The following is a 14798-nucleotide window of genomic DNA, read 5'->3' as shown; positions in this document are numbered from 1 at the left end:
CAGAGTTTAGCTCTAGCTGTAATCTCATACACCTGATTCAAACAACAAAGGCCTTCGGAAGCATCTAAATAATAGAGCCAGGAGTGTTGGATCTGGACTCTCCAGGGTAGTAGATCACCAGGAGCAGGACTGAGCAGCCCTGACCTAGGACTTCCAGAAGGCCTAGAATGCCTACCCATTGGAAATCAAAGTGAGTGATTGATTTCACTGTCACTTCATAATGATATAAGGGGTTAGTGACATCTTCGGCCTGCAGTTCAGCTCTTAAAGGCCTAAGCATTGGGTAAGCTTGCTTTGCTGTATTTACCTACACAAAGGGAAAATCTGATTGCATAATTTTCTGCTGTGCATTTTTTAAAGAATTTAATCTTTTTGTTTCCAACCAAACTTAAGTAAATTTAAGTTGCTTGTTATGTAATGAATATTAACATTCAGTGTACATTTTGTATTGACAAATTAGATTTTTCCTGTAGGTTCTGTGTCAAACTATAACAGGAATACAATGTTACACATAACATTAACTTTTCATCAAATTCAAATCATAGCAGATGTCTTCAATATACAAACACAAATGTGGCATAGATGGAAAGTTTAGCAAATTACACTTTCAACAGAATGTCTCCACCTATTTCAGTGAGCTATGAGAAATAACATAAATTAGTTTGCTTTGGTCAATGCTGTCTTATAGAAGGAGTGCAGGTTAGACAGAAATGTTGAACGAAAGGTTGAGTAGACAGATGAAAGGAAGTGTTTTCAGCTCTTATATACATTTATTTACACTTTTTCTTTTGACCCCTCCTTCTCTCTGTCTCTCTGTACAGGACGGTCGCTTACGGAGTGGTGATCACATCTTGCGTATTGGTGAAACCGACCTGTATGGTTTAGGCAGTGAGCAGGTAGCCCAGGTACTACGGCAGTGCGGCAACAGAGTCAAACTGGTCATCAGCAGAGCAACAGTAGATGACTCCCCGTCTCTACCTGTAGCCCTACCAACGGTTACCGAGCAGGGTCATGAAGAAGAAGAAGAGCCAGGGGCGTTTGATGTGAGTTTGACAAAAAACGCTCAGGGCCTCGGCATTACCATCGCGGGATACATAGGAGACAAAACTGCTGGTGAGACGATATTACACATTTGTCAAATATTGCAATAAGCTAAAATATTTAAGAATTATACTGTCACCGTGCATTACAAAAAATTGAGAATGTTATCAGAAAGCTTGTTATTCAGTTATTCATTTTAATATTTGTTATTGAGAAGCTACAATGAAAACATGGTGCTTTACATTTATATTATTAAAATGTGTTATTTGGTTGCTCATAAGTGAAGCAAGCATAAAAACAGTGTTGATGTAACATCTTATTTGTGAGCGCCAATAAAATTTATTTTTTGTGTGCTAAAACAATTGTGTGTGTTACATAGTTTAGAGTTTTTCCCATCATTGAATGGCCAAATCCATGTTGATGAAATACAGACATTAGGAAGTAACTGACAGGCTAGTGTTTGTAATAGTAGTGTTTTTAATGTATGCACTGAATTCAGAAACCAAGACTGGCTATTGGTATAGCAGTATACTGTTGTGCTAAGCAGTTATACATTACTTGTTATTCCCAACTCTCTCTAGTTGATACAGTTACAGCTTTTTCTCTGGTGTAATTAATAGAGTAATATTTCATTTTAGTCTTTAACCTGATGATCTCTGCTTAACCTTCGCTGTGTTTTGTTTCGTGTTGCAGAGCCTTCTGGGATATTCGTGAAAAGCATAACTACAGGAAGTGCTGTTGAGCAAGATGGCCGTATCCATGTGGGAGATCAGATTATTGCTGTGAGTGATTTACAGTGACTTCTCATTAAAATATCCAAATGAGAATCAGATAAACACAAGACGGTTTCAAGTAACATCAAAGGATGCTGTACTGTACTTACAAGAATTACAAATTATGTTTATAATCCATTTTTCATTTAATTGTAAATCTTAAGGTATTGCAAAATAAACTGTAAAATAATAATTGCATCATAAAACAAGCAAAATTAAGGCAATACCTAGTAAATTAACTTTTCTTCTAGTTTGAATGTTTGGATATGCAGAGTTGAAAGTGATACTGAGCAGTTCATATAGTTTGTTTCAAGTATTGGTGAGAGCTCCATGGGGCAACCATGTGGGCAACCATGTGGTGGACGTGCTTGCATATTTTCTGTCTGTCTTAGCTTATCTGTCTGTCAGTAAAGCTGATATAAGCATTCATCTATATTAACAAGTTCTTGTTGGGTCTACCATAGCATAAAAGAGTTTGTATATATTTGTGTTTGTGATAACTTTACTAACAAAATCATCAATTTAAAAAATGTTAATGAATTTGCACTGTTAAGACGGCAGTTTGTATAATAATAATGCATATTTTAAATGCTCCTACTGCTCTCTTTCAAAGAAAGAAACACTCACACACTTTTTACCACATATATTTTAATATATATTTTCAATAACGTCTTGTAAAAAGCTTTCCAGTATCTTTTTCTATGAAAATAATTTGTAATCTTTGACAAACTATGCATGGTTTAGTTAATTCCATTTTTATAGTTTGGCCTATTTTAAAAACCTTGATTGTAAAAATAAGCAAATATTACCACCTTTCTAATATAATGCATAGGTAAGTGCTATATTTAATGTAAGTGTTTCTTGCTAATGTCTGCCCCCTGCAGGTGGATGGTATGGACATACAGGGCTTTACCAATCAGCAGGCAGTAGAGGTACTACGACACACCGGCCAAACCGTCCATCTCAAACTCGTCCGCCGTGGCTTCAGGCCAGAAGACACACCCCTGCCGATCATGCCCATCACCACAGAAACAAAACCCTCTCAAAGTGTGTCCCAAGACTCAAGACTGGAATGTGGTGCCATAGACACCACTCATGGTAACCGTGATATAAATAACTGGCAGTAACATTAACAATTAATTGTTGGTTAGTTGTTGATGCCTTGATGATTAAGAGCTGTTGGAAGCAATCATAATGTGCCAAGGACCAGAGTCAGTAGTAATAATATCTCTCATTAAGAGGCATTCAAAGGTCTTGGTGGATTTATAGCTTCGGAGCTGGTCTTAACTCTTCACTGTAGGTTTGTCAAAAATCGATGAGGATGATTTTATTTGCTGTATGTCTATATGTTTGCTTGTTTCTGTACATTTTCAGTATTTCAATATAAAATATTCCTTGGTTACAAAAAATGACAATGTCAGTAGCTTTATGTTCTCAGTTCTAAAGATAAAAGATCATTTTGATGGTCTACCAGGTCTTGGATGCTTGTAGGAGTCCAGTTTTTTCTGTATCTTTTAATCATTTTCTTCTTTCTTCCAGTAAATAAAACTCACTTCTTTTCCTTTTGTGTATTAGCTTATGTCTAATCTCTTTAGAATCATCTCTGGAAAAATGTCAGTTTTGTCTAGAATGTATATAAATGAAGATCCGTCTCTGATATCTGCACAGAACTGGAAATAATACATGTATAATTACATATAGGCTTCCAAAACAAATGGGTCATCTGTATGACCCTGACATGGTATAAAAACAAGTGTCTGTGTGTGTGTGTCTTGTTTCCATAATTACAGCACTCGATTTAGACTCGCAGCCAAACCTCTCTGCCCATCCCCGAGAGCACTCTTTCACTCATCCCTTCATCTTCACCTCCCTCTATCCCATCATTTTAACCAGCCTGTGATTACTGAGGGACAGGAGGAGAGAAAAAAACAGCCCCATCGCTTTAGATGAGGCAAAAGCACAGGGTGTCTTCTTCTGAGAAAGAACGAGAAGAACAGTGAGAGAGGACAGAGACAAAACAGAGACTCTTGTTTGACGTGTATTGAAGGTCACATTTTAAAATGTGTATTTGTATATGTGTGTGTGTTCAGAAGAAAGGTTCCATGCAGAAATATCAGAAGCTTCCAGAAGCACAGCTGATGCTGTTCCACCATGCACACCTGAAGGAAAGCATGGTAAGTAAAAGTTCAATGTTTTTTGCCATTTCTTACAATGAGTTTGTAGTAGTTTTTTAGTATTGTTTATCTATTATGTTTAACGGTTATGCTTTTTGTGCCAATTGCATGTCCTTTCCATTAAGTGAAATAGCATTCATTTTTAGCGTGTTTATAAATTCGTTATGCTTATTACTGCTAATTGTCACTGAATTATTGCTGTCTTGCAGGCATCAAACTAAGAGCAGATGAGGAAGAGGAGCTGATGAAGAAATGGCAGAATGCTCTTGGCCCCAGCAATGAAGTCATTGTGAGTTTTTCGAACAGTATGATAGATTACAATTCATCAAAAATCACCAGCCATAAAAAGCAATAAAGCAATTCTGTGTTACCTAGGATACCTAGGATAATTCTTAGTATAGAATTGATTAGAATTTAATAGAATAGCAAAAGTGCCCAGGACTTTTGGAAAAACATATAAAGTGCTTTAGCATTGCAGTCGTTCATTCAAATACGTGTCACTGTTGTATAGAAGACAGTGCAACATGTAATAGTGTTGGAATGTTGTTTATGAATGACAAGCTTGTTAATAAAGTTAAGTGATGAATTTTTTTATTTGCCCAGTGTGGGCGTGTGAACCCTAGCTGCTGTGATTGATATGTTTGTGCAGATAGTAATCTTCTGCAGTAATTATACACAGTGCACTCACAGGGCCAGACAGAGCAGATGTGCTGTAAAAGGCTACACCGCAGCAGAAGTGATATGATGAATCTCAATATTTTTAGATTTGTTTTCTGTGAATTGTTCAAAGGGCATTTGGTTAACCCCTTAACTACAGGCGCATTATTCAGTCAGTAAATTTTAAGTGATGAATTATTATTTAAATTCAGTATCTGCTAGACATTATCCAGTAAATAACATGTGTTATTCAGTATCATCTATAATATGTTAAGTAGCTACTCTATATTTTTTGGAAACTACTACGAATTATTCAGTAAATTGTATAAATCTTCTCATAACTACTATGAATTATTCAGTAATTTCTATAGATTATCCGGTGATTATTATACATTATTTAGTAAATTTCCTGAAGTATCCACTGTACATTTTTGACATTTTTCACTAACTACTTTGAATTATTTAGTAACCACTATGAATTATTCATTACCTATTGAGATTTTAGTGTGTTCATAAACGATGACAGCTGAGAGAGTAAAAAAAGAGTGGACCATTGAACATTAAGTGGTTAAAGAATATGTGTGTGTGTGTGTGTGTGTGTGTGTGTCTGTGTAGGTTGTACAGATAGAGAAGTTCAGTGAAAGTAGCGGACTGGGAATCAGTCTAGATGCGAGTGCTGGTCACCACTACATACGCTCAGTTTTACCTGAGGGACCTGTTGGACGTTCTGGAAAACTCTACAGTGGAGATGAACTACTCGAGGTGCGGTGTGATCTCACACAAACATATGCACACGAGTATCATACAAGTTTGTTTTTATACCTTGTCAGAAAGGAATATCTGTCTACATATGTATATACCTGATTTTAAATGAAGTGCATTAATGTTACCTAGCTTTACTACATTAATTGCTGTGTATTAAGTAGCAATGCAGTGGAGAAGAATAGACTGTGGATTTTCTTCTTTATAGAAGTTCCTGAACTTCTATATAGCTGTAAGTGAAGCAGTTGCATTTTGAACCCCTCTTTCAATAACAGTCTCTGTGGCACAGTGACAGCAGGAATCACATCTGAGGCTAATATGAAGAGCTCACTTGAACTACACTTGAATGTCCTCTAAAGTCAGATATACACTGTGTGTAGAAATCTTGTTCTTTGATGACTCACATTATAACTTTGAATAGTCCACTGTGTATGGATAAACCCTTAGATTTATATATTCACTGTATGAAAATTCTAGGTCAGTGCTAAGTGAAGCGCAGCCCCTACAGACAGCTCTGTCTATGAACATACACACACATTTTCTAAGCCGCGTCTCCCTCAGGGTTGCCGGGGTGGGGGGTGGTGCTGGAGCCTGTCCCAGCAGTCATTGGGCGGGAGGCAGGATACACCCTGGACAGGTCGCCAGTCCATCGCAAAACAGACAGACAGACATACACGTTCACACACACACACACACACACACACGCACACACACAATCATACCTAGGGGCAATTTAGCATGTCCAACTGGCCTGACTGCATGTCTTTAGACTGTGGGAGGAAACTGGAGTACCCGGAGGAAACCCAAATAGACACGGGGAGAACATGAAAACTCCCCACAGAGAGGACTTTGGACACCAGGCCGGGGGGAATTGAACCCAAGCCCTTCTCCAGGCTGTCCAGGGTCCTTTCTGTGTGTCTATGAACAGTTTCACGTAAAGCTGTTTCACTCGAAATAACACACAATGCACAGAGTACTGGGCAAACACACAGAGAAACTGATATACTGCAGTGCTGCTAACTTGTACTACACTGTGCCTTGAAGCATGCACAGTAGGACAACACCATCTCTCCACAGTCTATTTTGCAATGAGAGTTTTAAAATGAATCCTTATACCTCGCAGTTCTACTCAGTCAAAGAGAGTAGAGTCAGCATATATAGACTTGTAACGCTGCCAAAGCACAAGAAGATGCTTGCAGATCTTAAAAACTAAAGTCTGTTTAATGAGAGAGGTGTCAGAATGAAACACAGTCTCAGGGCAAATCCAAAATCGAAATCCAAAAATCCAAGCAAGTGTCAAAAACCGGAATAGACAAAAACATATAGGCAATCAGAGCAGAAGGGCAAATCCAAAAGAGCATAATCCAAAAACGGTCAAAGGGTTCAAAACACAAGTCAAGGAGTCCGAGAAAAAACGCTCAGAAGTCCAGGGAAATGGCAATACCTCACAATGACCAAAACAAACCAGAGACTATTTAAAGCTTGAGACAAATATACACATGTGAATAGAATTAAAATTCAGGTGACCTAGAATGAGGCAGTTCTTGATTGGAAAGGATGACATCATCGGGACTGTAATCATGGGAAATGGAGTCCTGGAGCGTGCTAGGCAAGGGAGGAGAACCCGGAAGAATGACAGGACTTTGATAGCACTATTTATAGCACAGAGGACTTTTTTTTACCTCCGTTTTTGTTACATGCCACCACCTGTGTAATTATGTCTGTGTGTGTTTAAAAATGGGCTAAAATCATTATATCAATGCATTCCTGGTGGGAATATGCTAATGAAGAATGTTCAATGTGACTAACAACTTTGTGTCTAACCTCCAAGGAGTCAGTAACTCTTCTCTGTGTGAGGGAGCTTGAGTCGTTTGCTCATTAGTGTGGAAGTGTACACTTGGCTTACATCACATGGTGTCAGCAGGTATCAGATGTTGGTATTGGTGAATTTTAGTACATGAACACAATATCAGCCAACAGCAGTACTGGTATGGATGCATCCCTAAAATAATAAAAATATGTCCCAAAAGCCTAAAATCAGGGATGGTTCTAAAATCTGATTGTGCTACATTTAAAGTCGCTGTAAAATACTTAATATATGCAGACTTAGGTGAACAAAAGTTTACAGAAGGGCTGGAATATACAGCTGGCTTTGGCTCATTACACCACTTTCTCTTGGTGAAAATGGATGAAATAGTTGTCTGTCTTATTGTTTGCGGATGTTTGCTTTTGAGACATTACAGCATTGTAGTTCTGCTGTCATGCACTTGAAAAGCGGTCTTTAAAACCACAATTTTAAGCTGTCTGCTTGTTATTTTAGTAAGAATATCCAGCAGGATCAATTGCCTGTTGAGCCCTCATGCATACAATTCAAAAATATTTCTCTACTTGAATAAAAAAGCCTGCCTATTGAAATGGGAACTGGTCTATATTCAAAAGTAAAAAAAAATAATTAAATTTTACTTTTTTTGGTTGCAGAGTTGTTTACTTGATCAGTAAATCATTTGCATCCCTAATATCTTAAGTGTAAAAATAGTATGTGACATGAGATCCATGTAAAGATCTGTGTGTAATAAGAACTTTCTAAGCCTTACTGTAAACCTACCTGACAAAACCTGACAACCTAAAAAGACATGAGCATGATTATAATCATAGTCATCTTCATTTTCATTGTTGTCACTGTGCGTGTGTGAATGTATGTATATGTGTTTATTTGTAGATCTCTGTTGTTTAGCAATCTAAGGGAATTTGATATTGAAATCAAAAGGTAGTAATCTGACCAAGTATGTCTTACATTTGCTGATACGTTATTAAATCATTTCCAAGCCTCTCCTCATGGCTGCCCAGTATCAATTGTAGTTACTATCCAGTACCTGGTTTGGCTTGGTTATGTTCAGGTGGTGGAAATGAACAATTCTCAGCCCTCAAGGTATCAACTACTTTATTCTGAAAACAAGAAATCTTTGTCACATTTTGCTGTATTTATGTTTATTTTTATCTATTAATGAAATATGGTTTTATTGCTGGCAAAACATACTTATTGCCAAGGTAAATGGTTGCAAATAATGTGTGTAGGTGACTTTTACACATTCCTGTATGTGTTTGTATATGTGCTATAGGTGAATGGTATATCTCTAAGAGGTGAGACTCATAAGGAGGTGGTGAGCATTCTGAAGGAGCTGCCCGTGTGTGTGTACATGGCCTGCTGTAGGCTTGCCCCTTTGCCATCAAATGACAGCCAACCTGGCCAATCAAGACTGGAGGAGGTGTCTACAGAGTCCACAGAAAAGGTATGACAAGCAATAATTGAGCATGTTTATACAAATACCTGATCATGCTTGATACTGGAAAATGGAGTTGGAGTCCTCAATCTAAAACAGCCAAAATATAACAAAGGTGTCTCAGGATTAGCATTGAATGTGCTAGCAGAACAGAGAACACTTAGTACATTTTTGTGCTATTATTCAAAAGCTCCTAAATGCTGCTCAAACTAGTCGGCATGTTGCAGCAATTCCTAATTGGTGCTTTAAATGAATTAGTATTTCCTTTTTTTAGTATTATTGCTTGCTTGTTTACTCACGTGTGAAAGCATTCTGGTCAAAGAGCTGTCAGATTTACCCTCGCCCGGATTATGTCAGATTATGTTATGCAGGTGGACAGATATAATCCTAACCGCACTGCAGAGACGCTCAGACAGACAAAGGTGAACGGAGAGACACTGTCACGCAACACACCTTTGAGTTTTACAGGCTTTAAGGCCATGAAATCTGTTTCAGACTTTGTAGATATAAGGATAAATATATTAGCTTGTTTTCGCCTCTGGAGAATATATTAGTTCAGTGGAGATTTGACAGAGATTTTATGTTCTCTGTGTGAAGGTCCTGGGTGATGTTGAGGACTTCCTTGTGTCAGACAAATCAGAGAAGAGAGTGAGAGATCATGTGACGGAGGAGGTGGCTGGAGCTCCACTGGCGATGTGGGAATCAGAGATTCAGGACATTGAGCTGGAGAAAGGAGAACAAGGGTTGGGCTTCAGTATCCTAGACTACCAGGTGAGAAGATGGACCGATGGACTAAGCCTTTTGTGCCAGATTTGAAGAGCGAATGTTTTCTGCCCAATGCATTCTTCCCAAAGAGCATGCATTTTATGAACAAAGCTGCCATGCTACCCTAAATGCAGTTTATGCCTCATGTACACTCTTAAAAATATATGTTCAGAGGAGGTTTCTGGTGTAGATCGATGGTTCTTTACATTATTTACAGATTCTTAAAACTTTAAAAAGGTTATTCACACTTGCACATCGCATTTATGAAAATGTGTTTCAAAAAACCATCTATTAAAATGTTCTTTAGGGACCCACATGTGTTTTTTCTATGGAATTACTCCAAAGACTTCTTTTTGCCTTCATTTTTAAGAGTGTACATAGGAAAAGCAATGTTTTCTCATTTCATCTCGCATTTGAGGGACAATTTTCTCCATTCTTAAAATCTGGTGCAAATTATCAGTAATGTCTTAACGTTGATTTAACAATGGCAGCAGACATATCAACTAAATATACATCTGGCACTCTCTATCCAGCTCTGTGTCAGGGATTTGGACCTTGCCCTGACTAACCTCAGCATACGTTATGTTATACCCACTAACCAGGTTGGAAATAAAACAGGTCTGACCGTGTTAATGTAACTAGGAATCTAAGGAATAGATGTAGATGTATTTTGGCATCTTGAAGGTTAAGGCTTCCTTGGGGCATGGAAGTAACAATTAATGATAGTTAAATGACATAAAGACAGGTGGTAACAACTAGGGCTGAGTTCAGTACCTTGAGTGTACTTGCTTGAATTACTAGTGCTACTATGTATTAAAAAACTTTCATTTAGTACCAAATTTAAGCACTTAGAAAGTCAGTCTTAACAAACAGGATCCGAGTATCATGCTTGTTTTAACGTCTAAACTGCTGACCGGCTGTCTAAATTACACTCAGGATGCATGTAATTAACATAAGTGCTTATTCATGCGTTTTATAAATTAGAAACAGTCAAAAAAGATGTTAAAAATGTTTAATTGTTCTTTATGTAGTCGCAATATCCACAATGTAATGATAAAATATTGTCACATTGCCCACACCTGCTCCAAACCATCAACATCAAACCGTATCAGACTCTCTGGACTCTCGAAACCCTTGTGTGTTTATTGCCTGCTGCTCAGCATGCAGCAAAAAACTGAGCGTTGTTAGTTATTGCAATCATGAACAGAGAAATTAATGTCTATGGCAGCAACTAAGAAGAGTAATAACTCATCTTGGTTTGTTCATGTGAGAGTTGAATACTGATGTAGGCCGATGATGAGAAAGTGTAAAAAACATTGTTTAACCTTAAATAGTCGAACACTAATGAGGTAATGGAGAACCATTTTAGCCCCAGGCATAAAGCAGCATAACACTGATTCACTGAATCATTTCCAAAAGAATTGACTCAAATCATTATGAGAGTTTTACACTTGTACAAATTTTTTATGTCTCTGTGTCTGTATGCAGGACCCCATGGACCCAGATAAGACAGTAATAGTGATCCGATCCTTGGTGCCGGAGGGTGTGGCAGAGCTGGATGGGCGATTGTTGCCAGGAGACCGGCTGATGTATGTAAACAACACCAACCTGGAGAGCGCCAGTCTGGAGGAGGCCGTGCAGGCGCTGAAGGGGGCCAACCTGGGCACAGTCCGCATTGGGGTGGCCAAGCCACTGCCTGTAAGAAAACTAACATTTATGACTAATAATAATAACAAAGTGCTTTTTTGTGTGCGCTTGTGTCTATTTCTGCATGATTCTGTCCGCTAGTGAAGCCTGTGCTTCAGTAACCTGATTCCTCTGCAGGTTCTTTAAATATTTTATGCTGTAGGCAAAGCCCTGCTTATGTCTGAAGAAGTTTTCATAGGTGATGAAAATGTAATGTTTTTTCAATTGACTTTATTTCTGTTTTCTGATGTTTCTTATTCTGTGTATTTTCTGGGGAAGATTTATATCTAGTATATTTGACAGCAGTTGGTTTATCTGTAGCTTTGCTTCTGCTGAAGGCTTGTATTGCCAACCTATCAAATCATTCTGCATCGTGGGGAGTGCTGACACTCTCTCTCTCTCTCTCTCTCTCTCTCTCTCTCTCTCTCTCTCTCTCTCTCTCGCTCTCTCTCTTTCTCTCTCTTTGCTTTCTCTGTCTTCCCCTTTCCTGTTCTTTCTTTCCTTTTCTTCACTCTGTTGCTGTCTCTTTTCTCCCTCTCTTTCTCTCCCTTTTTTCTCTCTCCCCTCTGTCTTCATCTCTCCTATTCTCTGTCTTCTGCTTGTTCTTTTCCCTCTCGCGTAATTCTTGTCTTTTCTTTCTTTTTTCTTTTGTACTTTCTTTGTTCTATTTTGTATCAATGTTTTTATAGCTGTCCCTTCTCTCTCTCCCTCTTATTTCTCTCCCTTTTCCCTATTCTCTGCTCTGTCTTGCTTTCTTTCTCTCCTTCTCTCTTTGCTCTTTTCTCTTTCTCGTTCTCTCTCCCACTATTCCTCCCTCTTTCTTTCCCTCTTTTTCTCCCTCTCTTTTCACCTTTCTCTCTATCTCTGACTTTCTCTGTCCATCCATTTGCTTATCTCTCTATCTTCTTCTTTTTCTCTCCTGCTGTTTTTCTGTCTTTTTCCCTTTCTCTTCCTCTCTGACTTCCCCCTCTCTCTCTTTCTCATTCTTATTCCTCTCTTTCTCTCTTCCTGTCTTACACGTTCTTCTTTCTCTCTCCCATACACCATTTTCTTTCTCTTGCCCTCTCTCTCCTGTCCTCTCCTCCTCTTTTTTCTAATGTGTAGCTTATTGAAAGTTTAACTGTTTTGAGGCATTTCTATAACCACATTAACAGAAATGGAATTACATAAACGCTGATGATCATATGAGGTTTTGCAATAATCATTACAAATGATCTGCATGTATTACATCCCAAAATATCAAATCAAATAAAAAAAATCAGCTATCAGTGATCATAATTAGAGTTAGCGCTCTGCTAACACCCCTTGCACTACTAACTTGCTCAATCAAATTGTGGCTATTAATTGAATCACATCAAACCCAATCCAAAGCAGTTTAACCAATTGGTCGTAACCAATTTTGTAACTGTTATTTTGAACGGTCTGTAGAGTTTCTCTGCACTGTCTTTACAGACTGAAGACGAGGCTACCTCTTCCTCCTCTATCTTCTCGGTTCTGGTGCAGAAGGAGAGAGATGAGGATGAGGAGGAGGAAGAAGTGATGTTCCGTGCTGAACCAGCACTGGTCAGTCAGTAATAAGATGTACTGCTACATCTATGATAATAGAAAATACAAATCAAATGTTTAATTTATGACTTATGGTCTCTGTAGCAAGTTACTAGTGCAAGACACCAAATTCCAGGAAATGACAGCAGAAGACAAGTTTTGAATTTGTTTTAACCTTTAGGAGTCTAGAGTTATGACTGCCATGTTGGTGTACTAAATAATATGAGCAATCACAATTAATTATTGTAATTGTTTGACTGCCCTGGTAGTTGCATAACTATACTTGAACAGTGTAGCAGAATGACAGCTGAAGGCAAGTTATGAACAGGTCTGCCATCTCTTCCATGAGCATCACACAGTGTTGTAGTCTGCTGAAGGTGCCCTCTGATGCTAATGTTATTGATATTACTGATATTGCAGGCTTGTGTTTCGCTCGAAAAAGATCAAATTCAGTGTACAGTGATCACCATGGCAGCAGCTCGAAGAAACTTTAGTTTTTCAAGAGAATCGTCAGTGAGACTTCTTGGTGCCTAAAAGATGTATCAAAATAAAAAGACTACAGTCACAGGGACAGGCATTACAAATGAATGGCGTTAATAAATTATCGTGTTTAAGTATTATTAACATAGACACTTTGAGGCCTAGTAGATGTATAGTTAATCAATAGATACATATATTGTGTAACAAAACTTGGATTTAATTCTTCTTTATTTATTTTTTAAAGACAATATCAAAAACATGAAGGATGTTTTTGCTGTCTGTAAAACAACACTGAACACACAACCATAGCTTTTCACCAGATTCAAATCAATAAATACAATAACAAAATATCTCTTCCGTTACTTGTAAAAGGGGGTGTCAGATGACTGAGAATTCAGAGAATTAAAGTGAATAGAAACTTAAATGACAATAGAAAACTAGGCTTTAGACTAAAATTAAACCAAAATATAATTAATAATAGTAATTCAGCAACACCTGAGCAAACTACTAATCATTTTTTGAAGTGACGGCAAAACTAGAACTGGTTGGCCTACAGACCGTTTGAGCTGTATGTGTGTGGATGTTTTAAACCTTGGAATAAATCCCACAGAATCAGATCTGATTAGCATGACTAACTGATTCCAGATTGACTCTAGTGATGTGGACGAGAAGGCATTCAGTCGTCACTATGGCGACGAGGAAAACGACACATTTCAAGCATCCTTGATTGCCCTCCATGGAAGCACCTGCAGCGCTGATCTGACTTATCAGATGACAATGCAGGCATCCACTCCCCAGGTAATAACATTTCATTATGGAGGCTAGAAGATACAGAAGGTACCTGAATATTGTACCTATACCTCTAGCTTAGGTTACAAACTTAGTTCACAAAAGTTCCTCTTACCACAAATGTAGCCAAGACATGTTGGGTGTCTGATATGAAAGCTTATACCACACCAATTAGCACAACACTAAGTTTTGTGTTTGCTAACACTGAGTGACATACTGTTGTCTAGAAAAACTACACTAGACAGTGTCAGAAACCACATAAACAAGTCTAGTTTTGATATGACTTATTTCCACCATTTGAGTAGGAAAAATCAAAGAAAATGCCACTATAATTAGGAATTCCTACTTGGAAAGTTGGACAGGATCAGTGTGAATGAGATGTCCTATCAACATGTCTGCTCACACCATTAACAGTAATAAAGTATCGCTTAACATACAGACCCAGTAGAAGTTTGAAAAGATCAGTACATCATGGACATCAGTCACCCTAATGTAGCTTTAATGCTGCAAGTGATGGAATTCTGAGCTCCGACTTGTGAAGTGAATGTTACTTGTTAGCCACATAGCTACAATGCAAAACTAAAGATCCAAACTTCAGACACCAAATTTCCCTTGTCTGAAGGACTTTATTTGGCTAAAATTGTATAGTTTTGATCTTTTGCCCAACAGGTCCTTTTAATTCAGCCAATGTGCCCACATGCAAGATGTGTAAGTGTATATTTGTTATTTAAATGCTTTTCATGAACTACCACTATACACTTAATTTTTCTATAGTACTTCAGAAACTGAAGAGAGAGAAACTGCTAATTTTGCTCATTTGGTTTTCAGTGTCTGCATTTTTGCAA

At 38.0% G+C, this 14798-nt stretch overlaps 1 protein-coding gene across 7 annotated transcripts in view; it reads left to right on the top strand.

Annotated features, from left to right (window-relative positions):
* Window positions 1-14798, top strand: part of LOC108427444 (multiple PDZ domain protein) — a 78865-nt gene that overhangs the window by 23018 nt on the left and 41049 nt on the right. For all 7 annotated transcript variants that reach the window (XM_017697598.2, XM_017697596.2, XM_017697593.2 and 4 more), the window contains exons 8-18: window positions 822-1113; window positions 1735-1823; window positions 2699-2912; window positions 3905-3988; window positions 4198-4277; window positions 5261-5407; window positions 8527-8697; window positions 9286-9459; window positions 10942-11151; window positions 12592-12702; window positions 13810-13962. In XM_017697598.2, the coding sequence (XP_017553087.2) occupies window positions 822-1113; window positions 1735-1823; window positions 2699-2912; window positions 3905-3988; window positions 4198-4277; window positions 5261-5407; window positions 8527-8697; window positions 9286-9459; window positions 10942-11151; window positions 12592-12702; window positions 13810-13962 (1725 nt within the window). The remainder of the gene's footprint in view (window positions 1-821; window positions 1114-1734; window positions 1824-2698; window positions 2913-3904; window positions 3989-4197; window positions 4278-5260; window positions 5408-8526; window positions 8698-9285; window positions 9460-10941; window positions 11152-12591; window positions 12703-13809; window positions 13963-14798) is intronic.

The sequence above is a fragment of the Pygocentrus nattereri genome, chromosome 22, assembly GCF_015220715.1.
Source record: "Pygocentrus nattereri isolate fPygNat1 chromosome 22, fPygNat1.pri, whole genome shotgun sequence".
Taxonomy (NCBI): domain Eukaryota; kingdom Metazoa; phylum Chordata; class Actinopteri; order Characiformes; family Serrasalmidae; genus Pygocentrus; species Pygocentrus nattereri.
This window is presented reverse-complemented; position numbering and strand designations above follow the sequence as displayed.